This window comes from Antechinus flavipes, chromosome 1, assembly GCF_016432865.1.
Source record: "Antechinus flavipes isolate AdamAnt ecotype Samford, QLD, Australia chromosome 1, AdamAnt_v2, whole genome shotgun sequence".
NCBI lineage: Eukaryota > Metazoa > Chordata > Mammalia > Dasyuromorphia > Dasyuridae > Antechinus > Antechinus flavipes.
In genome coordinates this window covers 706,191,856-706,208,767 of record NC_067398.1, presented here as the reverse complement: position 1 = coordinate 706,208,767, position 16,912 = coordinate 706,191,856, and the positions used below count along the sequence as shown (strand labels likewise).

The 16,912-nt window shown below is 65.5% G+C and overlaps 1 protein-coding gene across 10 annotated transcripts in view; it reads left to right on the top strand.

Moving 5' to 3' along the window:
* PXN (paxillin) overlaps positions 1-16,413 on the top strand; it is a 43,969-nt gene extending 27,556 nt beyond the window's left edge. For 3 of the 10 annotated variants that reach the window (XM_051972919.1, XM_051972925.1, XM_051972924.1), the window contains exons 2-14: positions 4,222-4,448; positions 4,640-4,752; positions 5,818-5,957; positions 6,050-6,251; positions 7,137-7,272; positions 8,971-9,738; positions 10,474-10,746; positions 10,934-11,488; positions 12,158-12,328; positions 12,760-12,933; positions 13,380-13,461; positions 13,758-13,906; positions 14,204-16,413. In XM_051972919.1, coding sequence (XP_051828879.1) covers positions 4,222-4,448; positions 4,640-4,752; positions 5,818-5,957; positions 6,050-6,251; positions 7,137-7,272; positions 8,971-9,738; positions 10,474-10,746; positions 10,934-11,488; positions 12,158-12,328; positions 12,760-12,933; positions 13,380-13,461; positions 13,758-13,906; positions 14,204-14,470 — 3,257 coding nt within the window. In that variant the 3' untranslated portion in view covers positions 14,471-16,413. Of the gene's footprint in view, positions 1-2,842; positions 3,121-4,221; positions 4,449-4,639; positions 4,753-5,817; positions 5,958-6,049; positions 6,252-7,136; positions 7,273-8,970; positions 9,739-10,473; positions 10,747-10,933; positions 11,489-12,157; positions 12,329-12,759; positions 12,934-13,379; positions 13,462-13,757; positions 13,907-14,203 lie in introns of those variants that run through there. The other 7 variants (XM_051972922.1, XM_051972921.1, XM_051972923.1 and 4 more) reach the window with 7 other exon arrangements.
* The last annotated feature ends 499 nt before the right edge of the window (positions 16,414-16,912 follow it).

The following is a 16,912-nucleotide window of genomic DNA, read 5'->3' as shown; positions in this document are numbered from 1 at the left end:
GGACGGACTCTTCCTTCCAGGGGACGCCTTGATTGGTGGGAGGGGAGGAGGCAGAGAAAGCAAAGGCTGGTGGGGAGGTTTGTGTCGGGGGGAGCCCCGGGAGCACGATCGCCGTTTGTGGGAGGAATCCAGCGTTCCGGGAGGGCCTGGTGGTCTGGCCGTCGCCGGTTTGTGTGGGGCTCGGCCTCGGGTCGGGTGGCCCGGCTGGCAGAGCTGCCCCATGGCGTGGCGCCCTCCCAGGTGCCCCGAGGAGGACCAGGCCCCCTCCGCCCCTCCCCCCATCCTGGTTCTGGGGCTTCCTGAGCAGTCACCAAAGGTCGGGCTCCCGTGGGCTCCCGGGCTCCGGAACCAGCTTGGTGGACAGCGCGCTCTGGTGGTCAGAGAGGGGCCTCCCCGCGCCCCAGCCCCGGGGCCCCCGGCCGCAGGCAGAGCTGGAGAGGGAGCGGCTTCTGCCTGTGGGGGGGATCCCCACCGCCCCATTGCAGGAGGCCTCGCCCCCACGTTGGCCGGCGCCAGCCCGGGACCTCCCCGCGGCTCCCTTCTGGGAGGGAAGCCCCCCGCCGGCCTCCGGCTCACATCTCTAACCACAGCTCACGGGCGTCCCGCTGGGGGCCCGGCCGTCCGGGACCCTCTCCAAGCCCAGCTGGGTGCCCAGGCCCCCCAGCATCTCCCGCCATCCTCCCCAGCCCCCAAAGGGATTTTCTCAAGGCTCAGAGCAGGTCACCCCCCACCCCCTCCACTCCATGTCCTTTAAGCTCCAGGGGCTCCGGGGTCAAATACCGAAGGCTCCATCTGCCCCCACTCCCCGGCCTCCTGGCTCTCCCCCCACGATCCCCCATCTTCCCGGGCGGCCCCCACGCCCGGAACCCTCCCTGCTCCCTTTAAGCCCCCCCGGAGAGGACCCCGCCTCCCGCCAGAAGCGCTCCCTGGGTCACTTCCTTGTCATTCTGCTGGTTTGTGAGCAGGCCCTTTCTTGCCTCACTCCCTCCCTGGCCTTCATCTCTGACCCTGGGGAAGCTCCCCGAGGAGACAAGGAGGCTGTGACTGCCCCCCATCCCCTCCCCTGCAGTCGGGCCCGGCCCCCGGGCAGAAGGAGCAGTGACCGATTCTGGGCAGTCCCGAGTGAGACTCTCGCAGGCAGAAGCTGTCTTGCCTGTCTGAGTGTTCCCCGGCACACAGTAGGCACTTAATAAATGCTTACTGGCTGGCCGACGAAGGGGATCTTCCAGAGGGAGAGCCGGGAGTCTGGGGCCAGCCCAAAGGGGAGGGAGAACTCCGCCGGGGGACAGGTGCCCGCCCCTCCCCCACATCCCAAAGAAAGCCCGGGAGCTGTGCGCGCTGCCCGGCACCCGGACGGAGCTTTCCCTTGTCTGGTCTCAGCTCCCGCATCTGTAAAATGGGCCACTTGGTCTAGTTCGCCTGCAGCGTCAGGTCCTTAGAGAAGGCCGTTGCTGCTAGTCCCCTGTGAAGTGACCAGGGGGCCTCCTCCCGGGGAAGGGAAGCTCTGGGAGGGCCCCCCGCCCCCCGCTTGCTCCCGTGCCCCTCCTGCAGGGAGTTACTCGGCGCTCTCCACGACGCTCTCCGGCACTTACAAAGCGCTTCACAACCGCCTCATTCGGGCCCCACCACGAGCAGCCAGGTGAGGGCCGGTTCCTCGCCATGAGGGGAGTGAAGGTCAGAGGGCCCGAGGGACTCAGCCGGGTCACCCAGCCAGCAGGGGCGCGGCAGGATTCGAACTCGGGCCCTCTGAGCCAGCAGCTTTCTCTGCGCCGGACTTGGCCGTCAGGAACACTCTGGGTAATGACTCAGCTGCGGGGCCGGACCCCTGGGCCCCGAGTCCAGGACGGCCCCCTTTGCTGTGGCCCCCAGCGGAGGCGCTCGGGGAGCCCTGACCCCAGTGGGGGGCCCAGGGAGGAGAGCCTGGTCCGGGTGGCTGAGCAGCCCCCTCCCCCAGGGGGCCTCCTTTACCCCTCTGGGGTCTGCTCTGGGGGGATGGGCGTGGGTGAGGGGCTGTAACTGAAAACCAGAGGGCAGGTGGGCGGGGGACCCCTCCTTCTGCCCCCCCTCCCCCCAGGTTCCTCCCAGCCTGGCCCTGAGCTTGTGTTGACTCATACCAGGGGAAGAAACTTGAGAACTTTTAACCATTTCGCCGCGAGCCCGGGATCCAGATGGCCCCAGAATGCAACGGGAGCCCCCGCTCCTGCCCCCTCCGGAGGCCGGCTCCATTTGCGCGTGATATTCGACCTCCTGTTTCCTAGGATCCTTAGAACCAGGGCCTCCCACAAAGTGACAGCCGCTTCTGGGGGCTCCGGGGGGGGCAGGGACCGGCCGGGCTTAGGGACCGCGTCTCCGTGTCATCTGCTCGCTCAGGGCCTTCTCCTTCCGGAGCCTCCCTCCAGGTGTGAGAGCTCCCGGCGACCCCGGCTCCGCTGGTTCCCATTAGCCGGGCCCGCCCCGGACGGGGGCCTTTTGTTTCCCAAGTTCCTTCCGCTTTCCCGGCCGAGGGCTCTGCCCGACCAAAGGGAGCCGAGGGCGAGCGACGCCGGGCGGCAGCGTTTGCCTCCCCTGGATGGGAGGCTCCTCGAGGGCAGGGCCTCCTTGCTGCCTCCTCAGTCTCCGGGGACAGCTGGCTGCCGTCCCGCCTCCACCCTTCGTGGCCCCTCGGGGGGTTTCCTTGGTTCTCTGGCCCATTTTACAGATGAGGAAACTGAGGCAGACAGGGCGGGGTGACTTCCCCGGGGTCACCCAGCTAGTGAGTGGCTTCCTGCGCTGGGGGCCACCGGCCGTTAATGGGGGAAGGCTGAGTGTTGGCTGACTCAGACAGGAGGGGACGCGTGACTGCCGCTGAGAAAGCCCCAGTCAGGCCCCAGCCCGCGGTTCTGGGTGGGCCCCGGGCGATCTCCCCCCACGGGGCTGCCCCGGCCCGGCTCCCTGCCTTCCACCTGGCCCCGAGGAGGAAGCCCCACCTCCCGGAGGGAGCGCCTCCTGAGCCGGGAAGGCAGGAAGTCTGCGTCAGACGACCTGTCCTGCGGCCGCCCCACCCGAACCTTCCCGAGCTCGGCCGCAGGCTACGGTTTTTGCCGCGGGGAGAGGGGCCTCCCAGCTGGGACCCAGCACAAGGTTGGGCCTCTGGGGGCTGGGGGCGGGGAGGGGGGCGCGCTCGGAGGTGGTGACAGGGGGCATTTCAGGGCCCAGGAGCTGGACTTTGGCCTTCCCTCCCTTCTCCCCTGGAGGCCTGGGCTGCTTAGAAACGGAGAGGGGAAGGTGGGCCGGGGGCAGACGGGGCGTCCCCCAAAGTGCTTCTGGGAGGCTGCGGGGCTCGGACACCCCCGAGGGGAAACCCCTCCCTGGTACAGCTGGGGAAACTGAGGCTGAAAAGTCCGGGCCACACCGGTAGGAAATGGCTGCCGGCATCGGCACTCTGGGCTCTCCAAGCCCTGCGGGGGGGAACCTTCCGCATTCCCCGCCCTGTGTGGGGCAGCCAGACGGAGGGCCCGTCCGGGAGCTGGGTTCGAGTGCTGCCTTGTGATCCTGGACCTCTCGGCCATTAGGCCACCCGCTGTCTTAGAAAACCTCTTCCCGGCCTAATTTTCATTTTTAAATGTTTCCCGATCACCTTTTCATCTGGCTCTGGCCACGGGGGACTTGGTGGGGGGGACGTGGTGGGGGGGATGTGGTGGGGGGACGTGGTGGGGGGACGTGGTGGGCACCGCACCGGCTAGCCCAGCCCCTGAGCCCTCGGCCCCCACGGGTCTCCAAGGGGAGCTTGGGAGAGGTCATCTCCTACCCCACCCCCACAGCGCCGGGCTCTGGGGCCCCCAGGTTCGGGGTGTCCCCCTCCCCCACCGAAGGCCCCGTGGGCAGCCACGCCCCTCCCCACCCTCCCAGCTTCAGGAGCGTAAGTGCTGGCGGGTTTGAGCTGGGGCTGAGCGCCGGTTGGTCCGGGGTCAGGCCCTGCCTCTGCTGGCGGGGGACGTAGGGCTCGGCCGGCAGCCCCTCCTCAGGCCGGCCCCTCTCCCTCTCCATGCTGCTGTAGGCCTCGGGCCCTCCCAGCCACTTCCCTCCTGCAGATAGTCAGCCCCGCGCTGCCCAGTGAGCCCCCGGCTCTGCTTCCTTGTGGGGAAGGGGCTCGGGAGCCCAGGAGCCCCCGCCTCGGCCAGGCCGGCCCTCGGGCGGTCCCAGCTGCGGCTCACCCGCCGCTCGTGTTCTCCCGCCCCACAGACGCCCTGCTCGCGGACTTGGAGTCCACCACCTCCCATATCTCCAAGCGGCCCGTGTTCCTGTCGGAAGAGACCCCCTACTCCTACCCCACGGGCAACCACACGTACCAGGAGATCGCCGTGCCGCCCCCGGTGCCCCCGCCCCCCTCCAGCGAGGCGCTCAACGGCACCGTCCTCGACCCCCTGGACCAGTGGCAGAGCAGCGGCGCCCGCTACGCCCCCCAGCAGGTGGGGAGGGCCCGAGGGCCGGGCGGGGGCCTGGGGGGGGCGCGGAGAAGGGCCGTGGGAGGGAGCGGGGAGGGGTGTTACTCACCGGGCGGGAAAGCCCCCTGGTGGGGGGGGGAGGAGAGGCAGGTGATTCAGGCCCGGGGTGGAGCTGCTGGCTCACCCTGCCCCCCCGCGGCCTCCTGTCTCGGCAGCCTCCGCCCCAGTCTCCCGGGTACGGCTCCAGCGGGAAGAGTCCCAGTGTCCCTGTGACCCAGGAGGGCCTCGGGTCGCCCCTCGGAGGCAGCGAGGAGGAGCACGTGTACAGGTAGCGCCCGGGGCGGGGGGAGGGGGGCGGGAGCGGGGGGCGGGACCGAGGCAGAGGCCCAGCTGGTGAGGGCGGGGCTAGACTTGGCGCTAACCACTGGGCCGCCTGGGGGGCTTCTCTCTGCCTCAGCATCCTCCCAGGTAAGGAGAGACTGGCCGGGAGGTCCGCCCGCAATCTCCGCCATTCCCCCCCTGCTTCTGTCATGGCGGCTCTGCCTGGCTCAGGGTCCTTGTCTGTAAAATGGGGGGGGGGGCTATTATCTCCAGAGTCTGGCTCTAGGTGGCTGATGCGCTGAGACCCCTGCTCCGGTCCGAGTCTGGGCCTGTGAGAGCGCGCTCCTTCCCGCCAACTTCTCAGAATGGTGGGGGGCTCAGGGAGCGCTTGGGTCAAGAGAGCTATGGGCAATGGGAGGAGGAGCAGGAGCCAGAGCTCTGCCCCCTCCCCCTTTCTCCTTCTGCTTTTCCCTCTTTCCTTCCTCTCTTCCTCCTTCCTTCCCCCTTTTCTCTCCCCCTTTCCCCCCTCTGTCTTTTCCCCCTTTCTCTCTCCCTTCCTTCCCCTCCCCCTTTCTCCCTCTTTTCCCCCTTTCTCCCTCCCTTCTTCTTTCCCCCTCCCACTTTCTCCCTCCCTTCCTTCCTCTCCCCCTTTCTCCCTCCCTTCTTCTTCCCCTCCCCCTCTTTCTCCCCCCTCCCCCCCACCTCTGGCCAGTTAGGAGCTCACTTGCTCACTCGCCAGTTCCTGTTGCCTTCTAGCTTGGGCCCAGGTCCCTGCTGCCTCTGGATGGCGGAGGGAGGGAAGCAGACTTCCTTCCCCTCCCGATTTACCACATCCCTCCCGTCTCATCGCTTGTGTTCCTGTTCCTCCCCGTAGGGAGGGAGCTCGGTGCAGCCCGGACCCCCGGGCCTCCCCGCCAGAAGGGCTGTTTCTCTGACTCTGCTTGGGGGCCTCCGAGGGGACCCTCCAGGGGCTGGGCTCCAGGCCCCCGGCCCTCTGGATGCCCATTCGGACAAGCCCCCTCCCCCCTCCATCAGAGGGATTCTCATGGGCCCCCTTTCCCCCTCCCCGCAGTTTCCCCAACAAGCAGAAATCAGCTGAGCCGTCCCCCACCATCATGAGCTCCTCGCTGGGCAGTAACCTGTCAGAACTCGACCGCCTCCTCCTGGAGCTGAATGCTGTGCAGCACGGCCCCACTGCGGGCTTCTTGACGGGTAAGGGGCGTCCCCGGGGAGGGGGCTGCTTTCTCCCAGGTCGTCGGGGGGCGGCCTCGGGGCTGACCGGACTCTGTCCTCTTCCCCCCCAGATGAGGCGAGCCAGAGCCCTCCGCTGCCCGGGGGCCTGAGCCCCCACTACGGCGTCCCCGAGAGCAGCGGCCCCGTGGCGGGGAAGGCGGCCCCCCCGGTGAAGGAGAAGCCCAAGCGGAACGGGGCGCGCGGGCTGGAGGACGTCAGGCCCAGCGTGGAGAGCCTGCTGGATGAGCTGGAGAGCTCGGTGCCCAGCCCTGTGTGAGTGCCAGCCTGGCCCGGGGGGCCTCCCACAGCCTTCCCTGCCCGGGCGCTTTCCGGGCAGTTTCCCCTCCTCCCTCCGGGGATCCCAGCAGGAGCAGGAAGAGCCGGGGGCGGGACGGGGCCTCCTCCATGCTGCTCTCCCGTCGTGGGAAGGGCCTCCATTAACCCTTCCCGGCTCCTCCTCCCGGGCTGCTGGGGGCGCTCCTCGGCTGTCTGTAGGAGCAGACCTCTGACCTCCCAGGGCATTGGGGGGACGCCCCTGGAAATAAGGTTCTGAGCCCCCGCTTGGCAGCGGGAACCCCGGAAGGGCAGCCGCTGGTGCTCAGTGAGTGCTTTTGGACCGCCTGGTCTGTGACAGGTCCTCCCTCCCTGTGCTCTTCCCAGGGCCTGACCTGTCAGGAGCCCCATGTGTACACAGTGAGCCCCAAGTGTAGACAGTGAGCCCCAAGTATAGACAGTGATCCCCAAGTGTAGACAGTGAGCCCCAAGTGTAGATAGCCCTAAGCATAGACAGCCCCAAGTGTAGACAGTGAGCCCTAAGCACAGATAGCGGTGTAGACGGTGTAGTCCAAGTGTAGACAGTGAGCCCTAAGCACAGACAGCCCCGAGTGTAGACAGTGAGCCCCAAGTGTAGACAGTGAGCCCTAAGCACAGACAGCCCCGAGTGTAGACAGTGAGCCCCAAGTGTAGACAGTGAGCCCTAAGCACAGACAGCCCCAAGTGTAGATGGTGAGTCCAAGTGTAGACTGGGAGTGTTGAGTCCTCGGCCGTGGCCTTGGGAGGAGCCTGGCTGGGGTGGGAGGGCCAATCCCAGTGTTGGAAATGCTAGCTGGGAAGGCCCGCGGCATCCATCACTGACCAGGCTCGTGCCTTCCCCTACAGCCCGGCGATCACTGTAAACCAGGGAGACATGAACAGCCCCCAGCGCGTCACGTCCAGCCAGCAGCAGACCCGCATCTCGGCCTCCTCGGCCACCAGGGAGCTGGACGAGCTGATGGCCTCCCTCTCGGACTTCAAGGTGCTCTGCCGGCCTCGTCTCCCCCTCTCCTCTCACCCCGGTGTCCTCATTCCCTGCTCGTCCCGGACCTGAGCCTAAATCTGAGCCTGGGGGCCCGCCTGCCGCTCCACGGCCAGCAGCCGGCTGGGAGATGCCGTCCGGCTCTGGCGGCTGGTTGGGAGGCCGCCTTGGGCCTGTCCAGCTGGAGGCCGGTGGGGTGGGAGCAGACCGGCCTCTGTGCTGCCCTTGGAGGGAGGGCAGGTTGGCCCTGAGGGGCCTGGGGGCCCTTCCACTAGCACCTGCAGCCCTCTCTCTGCTTCCCAGCCCCCTGGCAAATCGCTGCTTCTCGGTCCAGAACCCATGGGGCTGATTCCACTCCCTCACGTCCCTCCCCCTGTGATCTGGCAGTTGGAGGTACCGAGGGAAACCCAACCCTGGGGCCGGTGGGCCTGCCCTGGCGGGGAGTGGATCCCGGACCCCCGGGGCCGGTGGGCCCGCACTGGCGGGGGATGGATCCCGGACCCCCGGGGCCGGGGGCCCGCACTGGTGGGGGATGGATCCCGGACCCCCGGGGCCGGGGGCCCGCACTGGCGGGGGATGGATCCCGGGCTGGGCCCCTCGGCCTGCCCCAGACACTCCCAATCCAGGCTCTGGGCAGCCCCCTCCCCCATGTCCCCTGAGCCACGGATGGGCTGCCATGTTTTATTTAGAAGGTGAGATCTGCCAGGATCTAAATGGGTATTGATGGCGATTGATTTCTCCACAACTTGCTGACCTGGCCTTGCCTCCTGGGGAGGGGCAGAGAGGGAGGGGGAGCCGCCCCACCAGCTTGCTCTCTGGGAGAGGTCTCTGCGGGGGGCTGGAAGGGGGCCCGTGGCGCCATCTTGTTCTGCTCCGACACAGAACTCGGTGGAGATTCGGGGGGAGCCTCGGATGCTGGGACGCTCCCGGTTCTGGGGCCGAGGTTTGGACTGACCGGGAGCTGGTGAGGTGCAGGACGGGCTCTCTCCCGGTGGGAGCTGGCGCAGGAAGGCCTTGGAGGAGACGGGTCTATGGTGGGGAGGAGGGGGAAGGGTGTTCTCTTGTTGGCTGAGGAAGGCTTCAGTGCTGGGGGGGGCGGGGGAGGGCTGCTGGGGCCCCCAAGGGGGGTCTCTTAATAAGGCGTGTGTGTGCGCGTGTGTGTGTGCACGCGTGTGCAATGCATTGCTTGGTGTGTGCATGTGTGCACATGCGTGTGCTCATTGCACATGTATGTTTGTGCTGGTGTGCACACGTTTGTATGTGAGCTTGCACATGTGTTTGCACTGAGCTCATGCTGGTATGAGAGTGCGTGGGCTCATTGCACATGTTTGTGCTGTTGTGCACACGTGTGTGTGTTTGCACTGAGCTCCTGCTGGTGCACGCACATGTTTGCCCGTGTGTGTACGTGCACATATGTGTGGGAATGTCTCTGTCAGGGTCCTTATCTGGATGTTGGCCCCTTCAGTCTTCCTCCCCACTGGGAGGTTTCAGAGATGTCTCCCCCAGCCCCTTGTGTCTGCCCTTGGGGGACGCCCTTGGAGGCCCCTGAGGGGTCAGTGGGCCCAGTGTCCAAAAGGGAGCTCCCTGCCACGAGCCGCTGGGATGTGAGGGGTTTCCTTGTGTGCCCCAGGAGATGGTCGGAGCCCCTGCCGAGCCCGAAGGGTCTCGAACTCCCCCTTTGTCCCGATTTTTCTCCAGACCAGCTCCTCCGTGTCCCCGAGATCGGAGCTGTCGGCCCGCTCCTGTGCCTCTCCAGAACCTCACGCCTCCCTCTCATCCACTTATTCGAGTCCCCGTACTAGATGTGTCTCTGGGGAGCCGGGGAGTGCCTGTGGGATGCTGTGCATTGAAGAAAATGGGGACCTGGGGAAGAGCCCCCCAGCTCTGCTCTCAGGTCCCCTCAGAGCCCCCGCTCCGACCAGGCTGGGGGGGATGTCCGGTGCCGGCAGCGAGGATGGGGGTCCCTTGGGGACTCCAATGAATGACCCCTCCGGAGTTGCCCTTGGCAGTGAGACCGGGCCCTCTGAGGCCCGTGGTTCTGGCTCCTTACCCGGAGCTCGCACGTGGCTCCAGCAGCCCCGCCCCCCGCCGAAGGAGCCCGCCGACCCTTGTGCAGAGGAGGCCGGCGATGCTCGCAGGGAGCAGCTGTGGCCCCCGGACTCGCGCGGAGCCTCCCGGCCCGCAGAAGAAGTCCTGGAACCCACTGTTGTTGCTGTGAACCGACAGGACGTCTGCCCTGACACCTGGGGCTGCGCCGGGGAGCCCAGTCGGCCGAAGGCCGCGGCGGGGCCTGGCCTGGTGCCTCAGGAGAGCGACCACCCCAGAGGGAGCCAGAGGGGGCCAAGCCGGGAGAGCGGCGGGAGCCCCGTGCCGGGGGGCTGGGGCGCCGAGGCCCCCACCGACGTGGCCGCGAGAGCCGGGCCGGAGCCGCCTCCGGCCTCAGAGAGAGTTTCCACTTCTGGCCAGGCAGGCACCGAGTGCATGAGCCGTTGCATGGAGTGAAACCGGAGGCTGCCCAGACCCTGCAGCTGCACTAACAGCATGCGCCCGGCAGAGCCCGGGCACGCCCCCCAAGGAGCCGGCCACGCCCCCCAAGGAGCCGGCCACGCCCCCAAGGAACTGGGCACGCCCCGCAAAGAGCTGGCCATGCCCCCAAGGAGCTGGGCCCGCAAGACAGGATGCTGCCCAGACCCTGCAGCTGCACTAACAGCATGCGCCCGGCAGAGCCCGGGCACGCCCCCCAAGGAGCTGGGCACGCCCCTCAAGGAGCCGGCCACGCCCCCAAGGACCCGGGCCCGCAAGACAGGATGCTGCCCAGACCCTGCAGCTACACTAACAGCATGCGCCTGGTGGAACCCGGCCACGCCCCCCAAGGAGCTGGACACGCCCCATCAATGAGTCGGGCACGCCCCCCCCATGGAGCTTGGACTCTGCCTTGTTCTCTGAAGTGAGCCACCGGAGCTGAGCCAGGGAGCCGCAGCCCACGCCCCCTGGGCTCCCAGGGACGCCTTACTAACTTCCCGCATCCTCTGCTCTGAGGCCCCCCACGAGTGAGCATCGTGCCCGGTTTCAGATGGGGAGGCGGAGGCGCAGCGGTCTCCTCGCTGCCGGCCTGGGCCGGGCCTGGGGCGCCCTGCTCCCCGTGTGGACTGGCTTCCGTGGGGCACCGGCGTTGCATGACCGGGGTCCCCTGTCCCTCAGATCCGCTCCGTGATCAGGAGGAGCCGGGAGACGGGCCACGCGCACCCCATGTCTCGGGAACCCTCCCCACGTCGACGCCCGAGTCCCGCCGTCCCCCACAAGACCCCGTCCCAGGACCAGCTCATTGCCGAGCTGCAGGGCCGGCTGGGCATCAGGCCGGAGGAGCAGGGGCCAGACCAGGCCGGGGTGGAGCCGGACGCCTGGCTGACCGAGGGCGTTGTCATCACTGTGCGGCCACGGGGGAGGAGGGACGGGGGGCAGGTCGTAGAGAAGGTACCGGGGAGGGGCTCCTGGCGGGGCCCACCGAGGCACAGTGAGGCCGGCGAGGGCAGAAGGGGAGCTGGGGGTCTGGGTGGCCCCCTAGTGGGCCTGGGAGGGCTTTCGGGGCTTTGGGCCCGAGATCTCGGGGCTCTCCTTTCTGTCACTCTCACCTGTCTGTCTGCCTTCCTTCCTTTCCCAGGTGGTCTTTCCTCCTGATTCTCCCGTCCCCCTGAGAAGGACCATCTCGGTTCCGGGGTCTCCTCCTCCTTCTCCTCCTCTCCAGTATCTCAGACATACCCCTGAGAGTGGCCCTCCTTCTCCTCAGGCCCGGGCCTCCCCCGGGCTTCCTGTGAGGGGCAGGGATACCCCCTCTGGTGACGAGGGGCGCCCGCCCTCTGTCTCCTGCCCGCCCCGCGCCCCAGCCACCGCCCGCCTCGCCGTGTCTGTTGGCTGTCAGACTGAGGAGGACCCAGCCTTCCCCCCAGTTCAGGCAGGCCCGCCCCCGGTGGGTGCCCAGGGCTGGCTAGAGCAGGCTCTCTTCTCCCAGCCGGCCTTCGTTTCATCCCCTGCCGCCCTGGGCCATCGGACGCTGACCTCGGCCTGTCGCCCTCCTCTGCAGGTGCCGACCACGACTGGCGTGGCCCAGCCCGGCCTGATGGCGGCCCGTCCGCCCCCCAGCCCTCCCTCCCTCAGGAAGGCAGCCGGCCCTTCTGCTCGCGGCCCCGAGCCCCTCACTGCGCCGGCCTTCCCTGAGGTTGGCCCCCTTCCTTCCTGCGGGGCCTGGGCCGAGGGGGCTGCCCTGCCTCCGCCTCTTGGTCCCGGGGTCTGGGAGACGTCTCGGTCACTCCCTCCCTCCTGGGGAGGGGGAGGGGCAGGGCTTTGGCCCTGCTGCTGCTGCTGGGAATCTGCCTCTGGGAGACCCGGCCGGAGAAGCGGGGGAGCTCTGTGGCCTTCAGGGCTGACTGTCCCCGCTCAGTCCCTCAGGCCGGGGCTCTGCGCTCCTGTGGAGGCGGGAGACCTGCCCAGAGGGGGCGGGAGCTGGGTCTCCCCCCGGGGCTCCGCGGGGGCCTTCTGCAGGGCAGGCCGAGCTGCGCCGTCCGGCCGGGCTGGCGGTGGGGGCAGAGCTCGGAGCAGAGGACGCCGTCCTGGCTTCTTTCCCCCATGGACCCTCGGGCCGGGAGCTTCCCTAGGAGCTGGGGAGGGAAGCGGGTAACCTGGATGCATCAGTCCTGGTTTTGTTATTTGGCCTCAGAAAAGTCACCAGATGTTTTGGCTTGCCTCAGTTACTGTGTCCGTATGATGGGTTGAGGGCCGTGAATCCCAGGGAGCCGCCACATTGGCAGAAGACCCTTACCTGACGTCCCAGCCGGAGATTCAGATGGCACTGCCCCCTTCCAACTGGCTTTCTCCTCTTGCTCCACAGTTCATGGCCCAGGGGAAGGTGGGGAGCAACTCCCCACCAGGGGGCCCCCCGAAGCCAGGAAGCCAACTGGACAGCATGCTGGGGAGCCTGCAGTCGGACCTGAACAAGTTGGGCGTGGCCACGGTCGCCAAAGGCGTCTGTGGGGCCTGCAAGAAGCCCATTGCTGGACAGGTGATGCAGAAGTGGGAGAGGGGGCACGAAGGGGGGCCCGGGCCGCCGACAGAGAGCAGGATCCCGGGACTCGGGTTGGTCAGGATGGGGGTGAAGGGGCGTTAGTCTATTTCGGTGACTGAGTTCAGGGGACAAATCCAGTTCAAATCCAGCCTCAGGCCCCTAGGAGCTGTGAGCAAATCACTTCCCTCTGTTTGCCTCAGTTTCCTTATCTGTAAAATGAGCCCCAGAGGAAATGGTCTTCCCTGCAGTGTCCAAAAATACTTCCGGTGGGGTCAGGAAGAGGCAGCACCACCCGCGTGCCAGGCGCCAAACTCGGCGCGGGGGGGCACAGGCCGTAGAGGAGGAGGGCCAGGCCTGCCCTCAGGAAGCTGGTCTCCCGGGGCACCTCGTCGCAGTCCCCTCACCTTGCGCATCTCCTCCCCCTCCAGGTGGTGACGGCCATGGGCAAGACCTGGCACCCCGAGCATTTTGTCTGCACCCACTGCCAGGAGGAGATCGGCTCGCGGAATTTCTTTGAGCGCGACGGGCAGCCCTACTGTGAAAAAGACTATCACAACCTCTTCTCCCCTCGATGCTACTATTGTAACGGGCCCATCTTGGATGTGAGTCCTTGGGGCTGGAAGTGGGGGTGGGCCAGGGGGTGGCGCTTGGGGGGCACAGCCCGCCCGCCCGCTCTGCCAGGGTCCTTCATTCACTCACTTGGCAAACGCTTATTAGCCACCCCCAGTGTACCAGGCTCTGGGGACAAAAAGACCTACAGGCCTGCCCTCAAAGAGCTTACGTTCTTGAAGAAACGGAACATGCATTTTGATAAATAAGCAATTCTGAGATATTTGCTGAGTCGTAGGGTCTGGGAGGAAGAGGAGGAGGAAGAGGAGGAGGGGGGCAGGGAGGAGGAGGAGGGGGAGGAGGGAGTCCAGATGGGAGCCTCCCCCTGACTGCCGATGCCCCCTGCTCAGGGCCGCTCCTCTGGGCCTCAGCTCTAAACTGGGCAAAGGCTGTACTGTGCCCCTTTACAGCTTTGGCCTCTGGGATTTCTCTTCTCCAGAAAGTGGTGACGGCCTTGGACCGGACTTGGCACCCCGAGCACTTCTTCTGCGCCCAGTGCGGAGCGTTCTTCGGACCGGAAGGTACCGTGCCTGGGGTGGGGGATCCGGGGGGCTTGGGGCGGCTTTGCTTCCACATGGATGAGCAGGGACTCGCAGGCTCTTTAAATGTGGGGTCCTGGGTTCTGGTTGTGAGAGAGGCAGCGGAGGGGAGGGGGAGAGGGGCTGGGCCGCAGGATCCCGCCGCTGAGCTGGCGCGGCTCCCTGCAGGACCGCGAGAGTTAAACTGCCCCATTTCCCAGCTCCCCTGTGGTCGCGGTTCCCTGTTCTCGGGTCCTGACCGTGTCCGCCCGGGTCCCGTGCTCTCCTCTCCCACGCAGGCTTCCATGAGAAAGACGGGAAGGCGTATTGTCGAAAGGATTACTTTGACATGTTTGCCCCTAAATGTGGAGGCTGCGCCCGGGCCATCCTGGAGAACTACATCTCGGCCCTCAACACGCTCTGGCACCCCGAGTGCTTCGTCTGCCGGGTGAGACCCCCTTCTGCTTCCGAGGGAGGCTCGTGGGTTTCAGCCTCTCCGCCTTTGCCGGAGTTACCCAGAGTGCTTTTCCCGGGCGAAAAGGGAGGCGGGCAGCTGAGGTTCCTGATTCCATCCCAGGCCCCGAGGGAAGCCCTGCAGGGCTGAGAGCCGGGCCCCTGGCTGCAAACGTGGCCTCCTCCGTGCCCCCTGGGCCCCTCCCAGGGGCTCTGTGGGAGGGTCTGGGGCCCTTCGCCGCCGGGCACCCCCTGGGGCCTGACCATTCCCACGCTTCCCTTTGCTGGCCAGGAATGCTTCACCCCCTTCATCAACGGCAGCTTTTTTGAGCACGACGGGCAGCCGTACTGCGAGGTGCACTACCACGAGCGCCGCGGCTCGCTCTGCTCCGGCTGCCAGAAGCCCATCACTGGCCGTTGCATCACCGCCATGGCCAAGAAGTTCCACCCGGAGCATTTTGTCTGCGCCTTCTGCCTCAAGCAGCTCAACAAGGGAACCTTCAAGGAACAGAATGACAAACCCTACTGTCAAAACTGCTTCCTCAAGCTCTTCTGTTAGAGCCCCCCGAGCCCCCCAGACCCCTGGGAGGGGTTCCGGAACCCCCAGACCTCATGGCAGGGGCGGGAGCTTTGGCAGGGCCCTTCAGGAATTGGAGCCTGCTTCTGAGGCCAGCCTGGCCGGGGGCGGGGGGCAGGTGGGCTACACCTATTTGTGGTTTCCTCTTCCCAGGGACCCCCTGGGCCCACATCCTTCCTCCTTCCGCTGGTCTCTCTTTCTTTCATGGTGGGAGAGATTCTTCCTAGCCTGCGGACCCTCCCTGCTGGGCAGACCCTGGCACCCCACACTGGAATCATTTTTTAGCCAGGTCACTGGGCATCCCCAGAACCAGGGCTGCCCACTCAGGGAGTTTTTGAGGGGCAGAACTTTTCCCAATCTCTTGTTTCTCCTTTTGCCCTCCTCTTCCCGTCCTCCTCCCTTTCCTCCCCTGCTTCGGGACCCTGGAGGGCAGCCAACATAAGCCCCCCGGGGAGAAGACAGGGATTGGGGCAGAGTGGGGTGGACAGAGTTCCCGAGACCCCCTTTTCCTCTGGCTGTCCCTGGCCACTCCTTTATGCCTCAAGGCCTCCTTTAATTCACTTGGTTCTACTGAGAAAGGACTCTCCAGCAATAATATTTTATATTGACTTTGTGGGCGGCTGAGCCCGGATTCCGGGCTCCAGGATCGGTGGGCACGCCGCGAGCACGCCCCCAGACTGGACGCTGTCCCTGTTTGATAGATTTCTACACTGAGGTTTGAATTCCTATTTGTCGGGGTTGCTTTTAATTCTCTCTATGAAATTTGAAATTGATTTTGAAAAGATTTTTAAGCCGTTCCTTCGGGGCCTGCCCTTTCCCTGTGGCTTTGCTGTGGAGCACTCTTAACCAGAAGGGGTTTTGTGGACCGAGGGCCTCTGGGTGAACGGGGCAGCCAGTATCTTTTTCTAGCACAAACCGATCGGGCCGAGACTCGCCTTTTTTTAATTCCCTCTCTCACGGTTCCCCTAGAACATTTTGTAAACTGCTGTATTCAGACCCCCCTCCCTCCCCGACTGTCTGCCGGGGTCCCGCCTGCCTCCCCGAGAGAGGTCAGCATACAGTGCGTTGGGGGGTGGGGAGAGGGGAACGCCAGGGGATTTCCCGATTGCTGCTGGAATAAGCCGTCAGGAGTCGGGGTCGGACCTTCGAGGCCCGCTGTGCCCCCCTTGTCTTCCCACGTCTCCCCAGGACCCTGCTTCAACATGCCCGGGCGAGGCCGTGGGGCTGCCTTCTAGGCCTTGTTAAGCACCTTTTGTGCCACATTTCCCTCTGGTTTGGGAAATCTGGGGATGGGGTGATAGAGAAATAGATTCATTCTCAAGGACAGAATGATGATGGAGCCAGAGGCCGCTGGGACCTCCACGCTCTCTTACCCCAGTTTTGTCCCCATTTTGTGCTGACCGTAATGAGTGCTTGGAAACTTACGGGGGGAACCGACCTGAAACTGATGCAGGTCTTGCAGAGGGACCAGGTCCTGGGAGAATCCTGGGGAAACTTTCCCGACTGATGAAACGGGAGCTCACCGAGTCCCCAGGGCCCAGGTTGGCTGCCAGCTCTGTCCGTTCCTGGGGCCTCCACAGACGGGGCAAAGGACAGTCCGGGGCCGGTGGAAGCCCCGGCTGTGAAGGGAGAGGCAGATTTCCCAGGGATCTCGGTGCCCACTCCACCTTTGGTTCGGTTAGCCAGGAGCTGTCCAGGCCAGCTCAGCTGTGTTTTGGGGGTGTCCGTATGTCCACCTCGAGGCCTTAGTGCTCTGTTTACAGTGACCTGCCCCCGTCCCTCCCCTTTGGGGTCAGGGACATCTTGGGGATGCCTCTCTGGGTCAACAGTTTGATTTGATTTTTTTCTTCCCTATCAACTTCTAACCTTGCTTTTCCCATTTAAATTCCTGTGATTTATGCCAATAAAATTTACCATTATTTTCACCTCGCCTCGTTTCAAAACCTTTTTGGTTGGAGACATGAGTTTGACCATCCCAGTGCCTAAACACAAATGCCAACTCGGCCGTACTTGGCTCTGGTCAGTAGAGCCCGTTTGGAGGGCCGCGTCCCTTCTGGGTACCACTTCTCAGACTGGGTCGGGCCCCGACGTGGGCCGCCAGTCACGCCACGGGGCGGCTCCGCTCCCTTTCTGCCGGTTTTGAGTGCCTGGAAATCCTCTCCTCTCCAGTTTATTTCAATGTAACACATTTTAAGCACCTGTTCTGCGCCTGACACTGTGCGAGGCCCTGCATATGGAAAGATAAAAAAGAAAACATTGAGCTCTCAGAGTTTGGTTGTAGGACCGCAAATCCTGGGGTTGTGGGTTGAGCTCAACAAGGGGGGAAGGATCTGGGTGGGGGGTATTTGATCTAACAACTCCGCCCCCCCCCCACACACACCCCAGTTTTTACAGAGGAGGAAGTAGAAGGCTTCATGAAGGCTC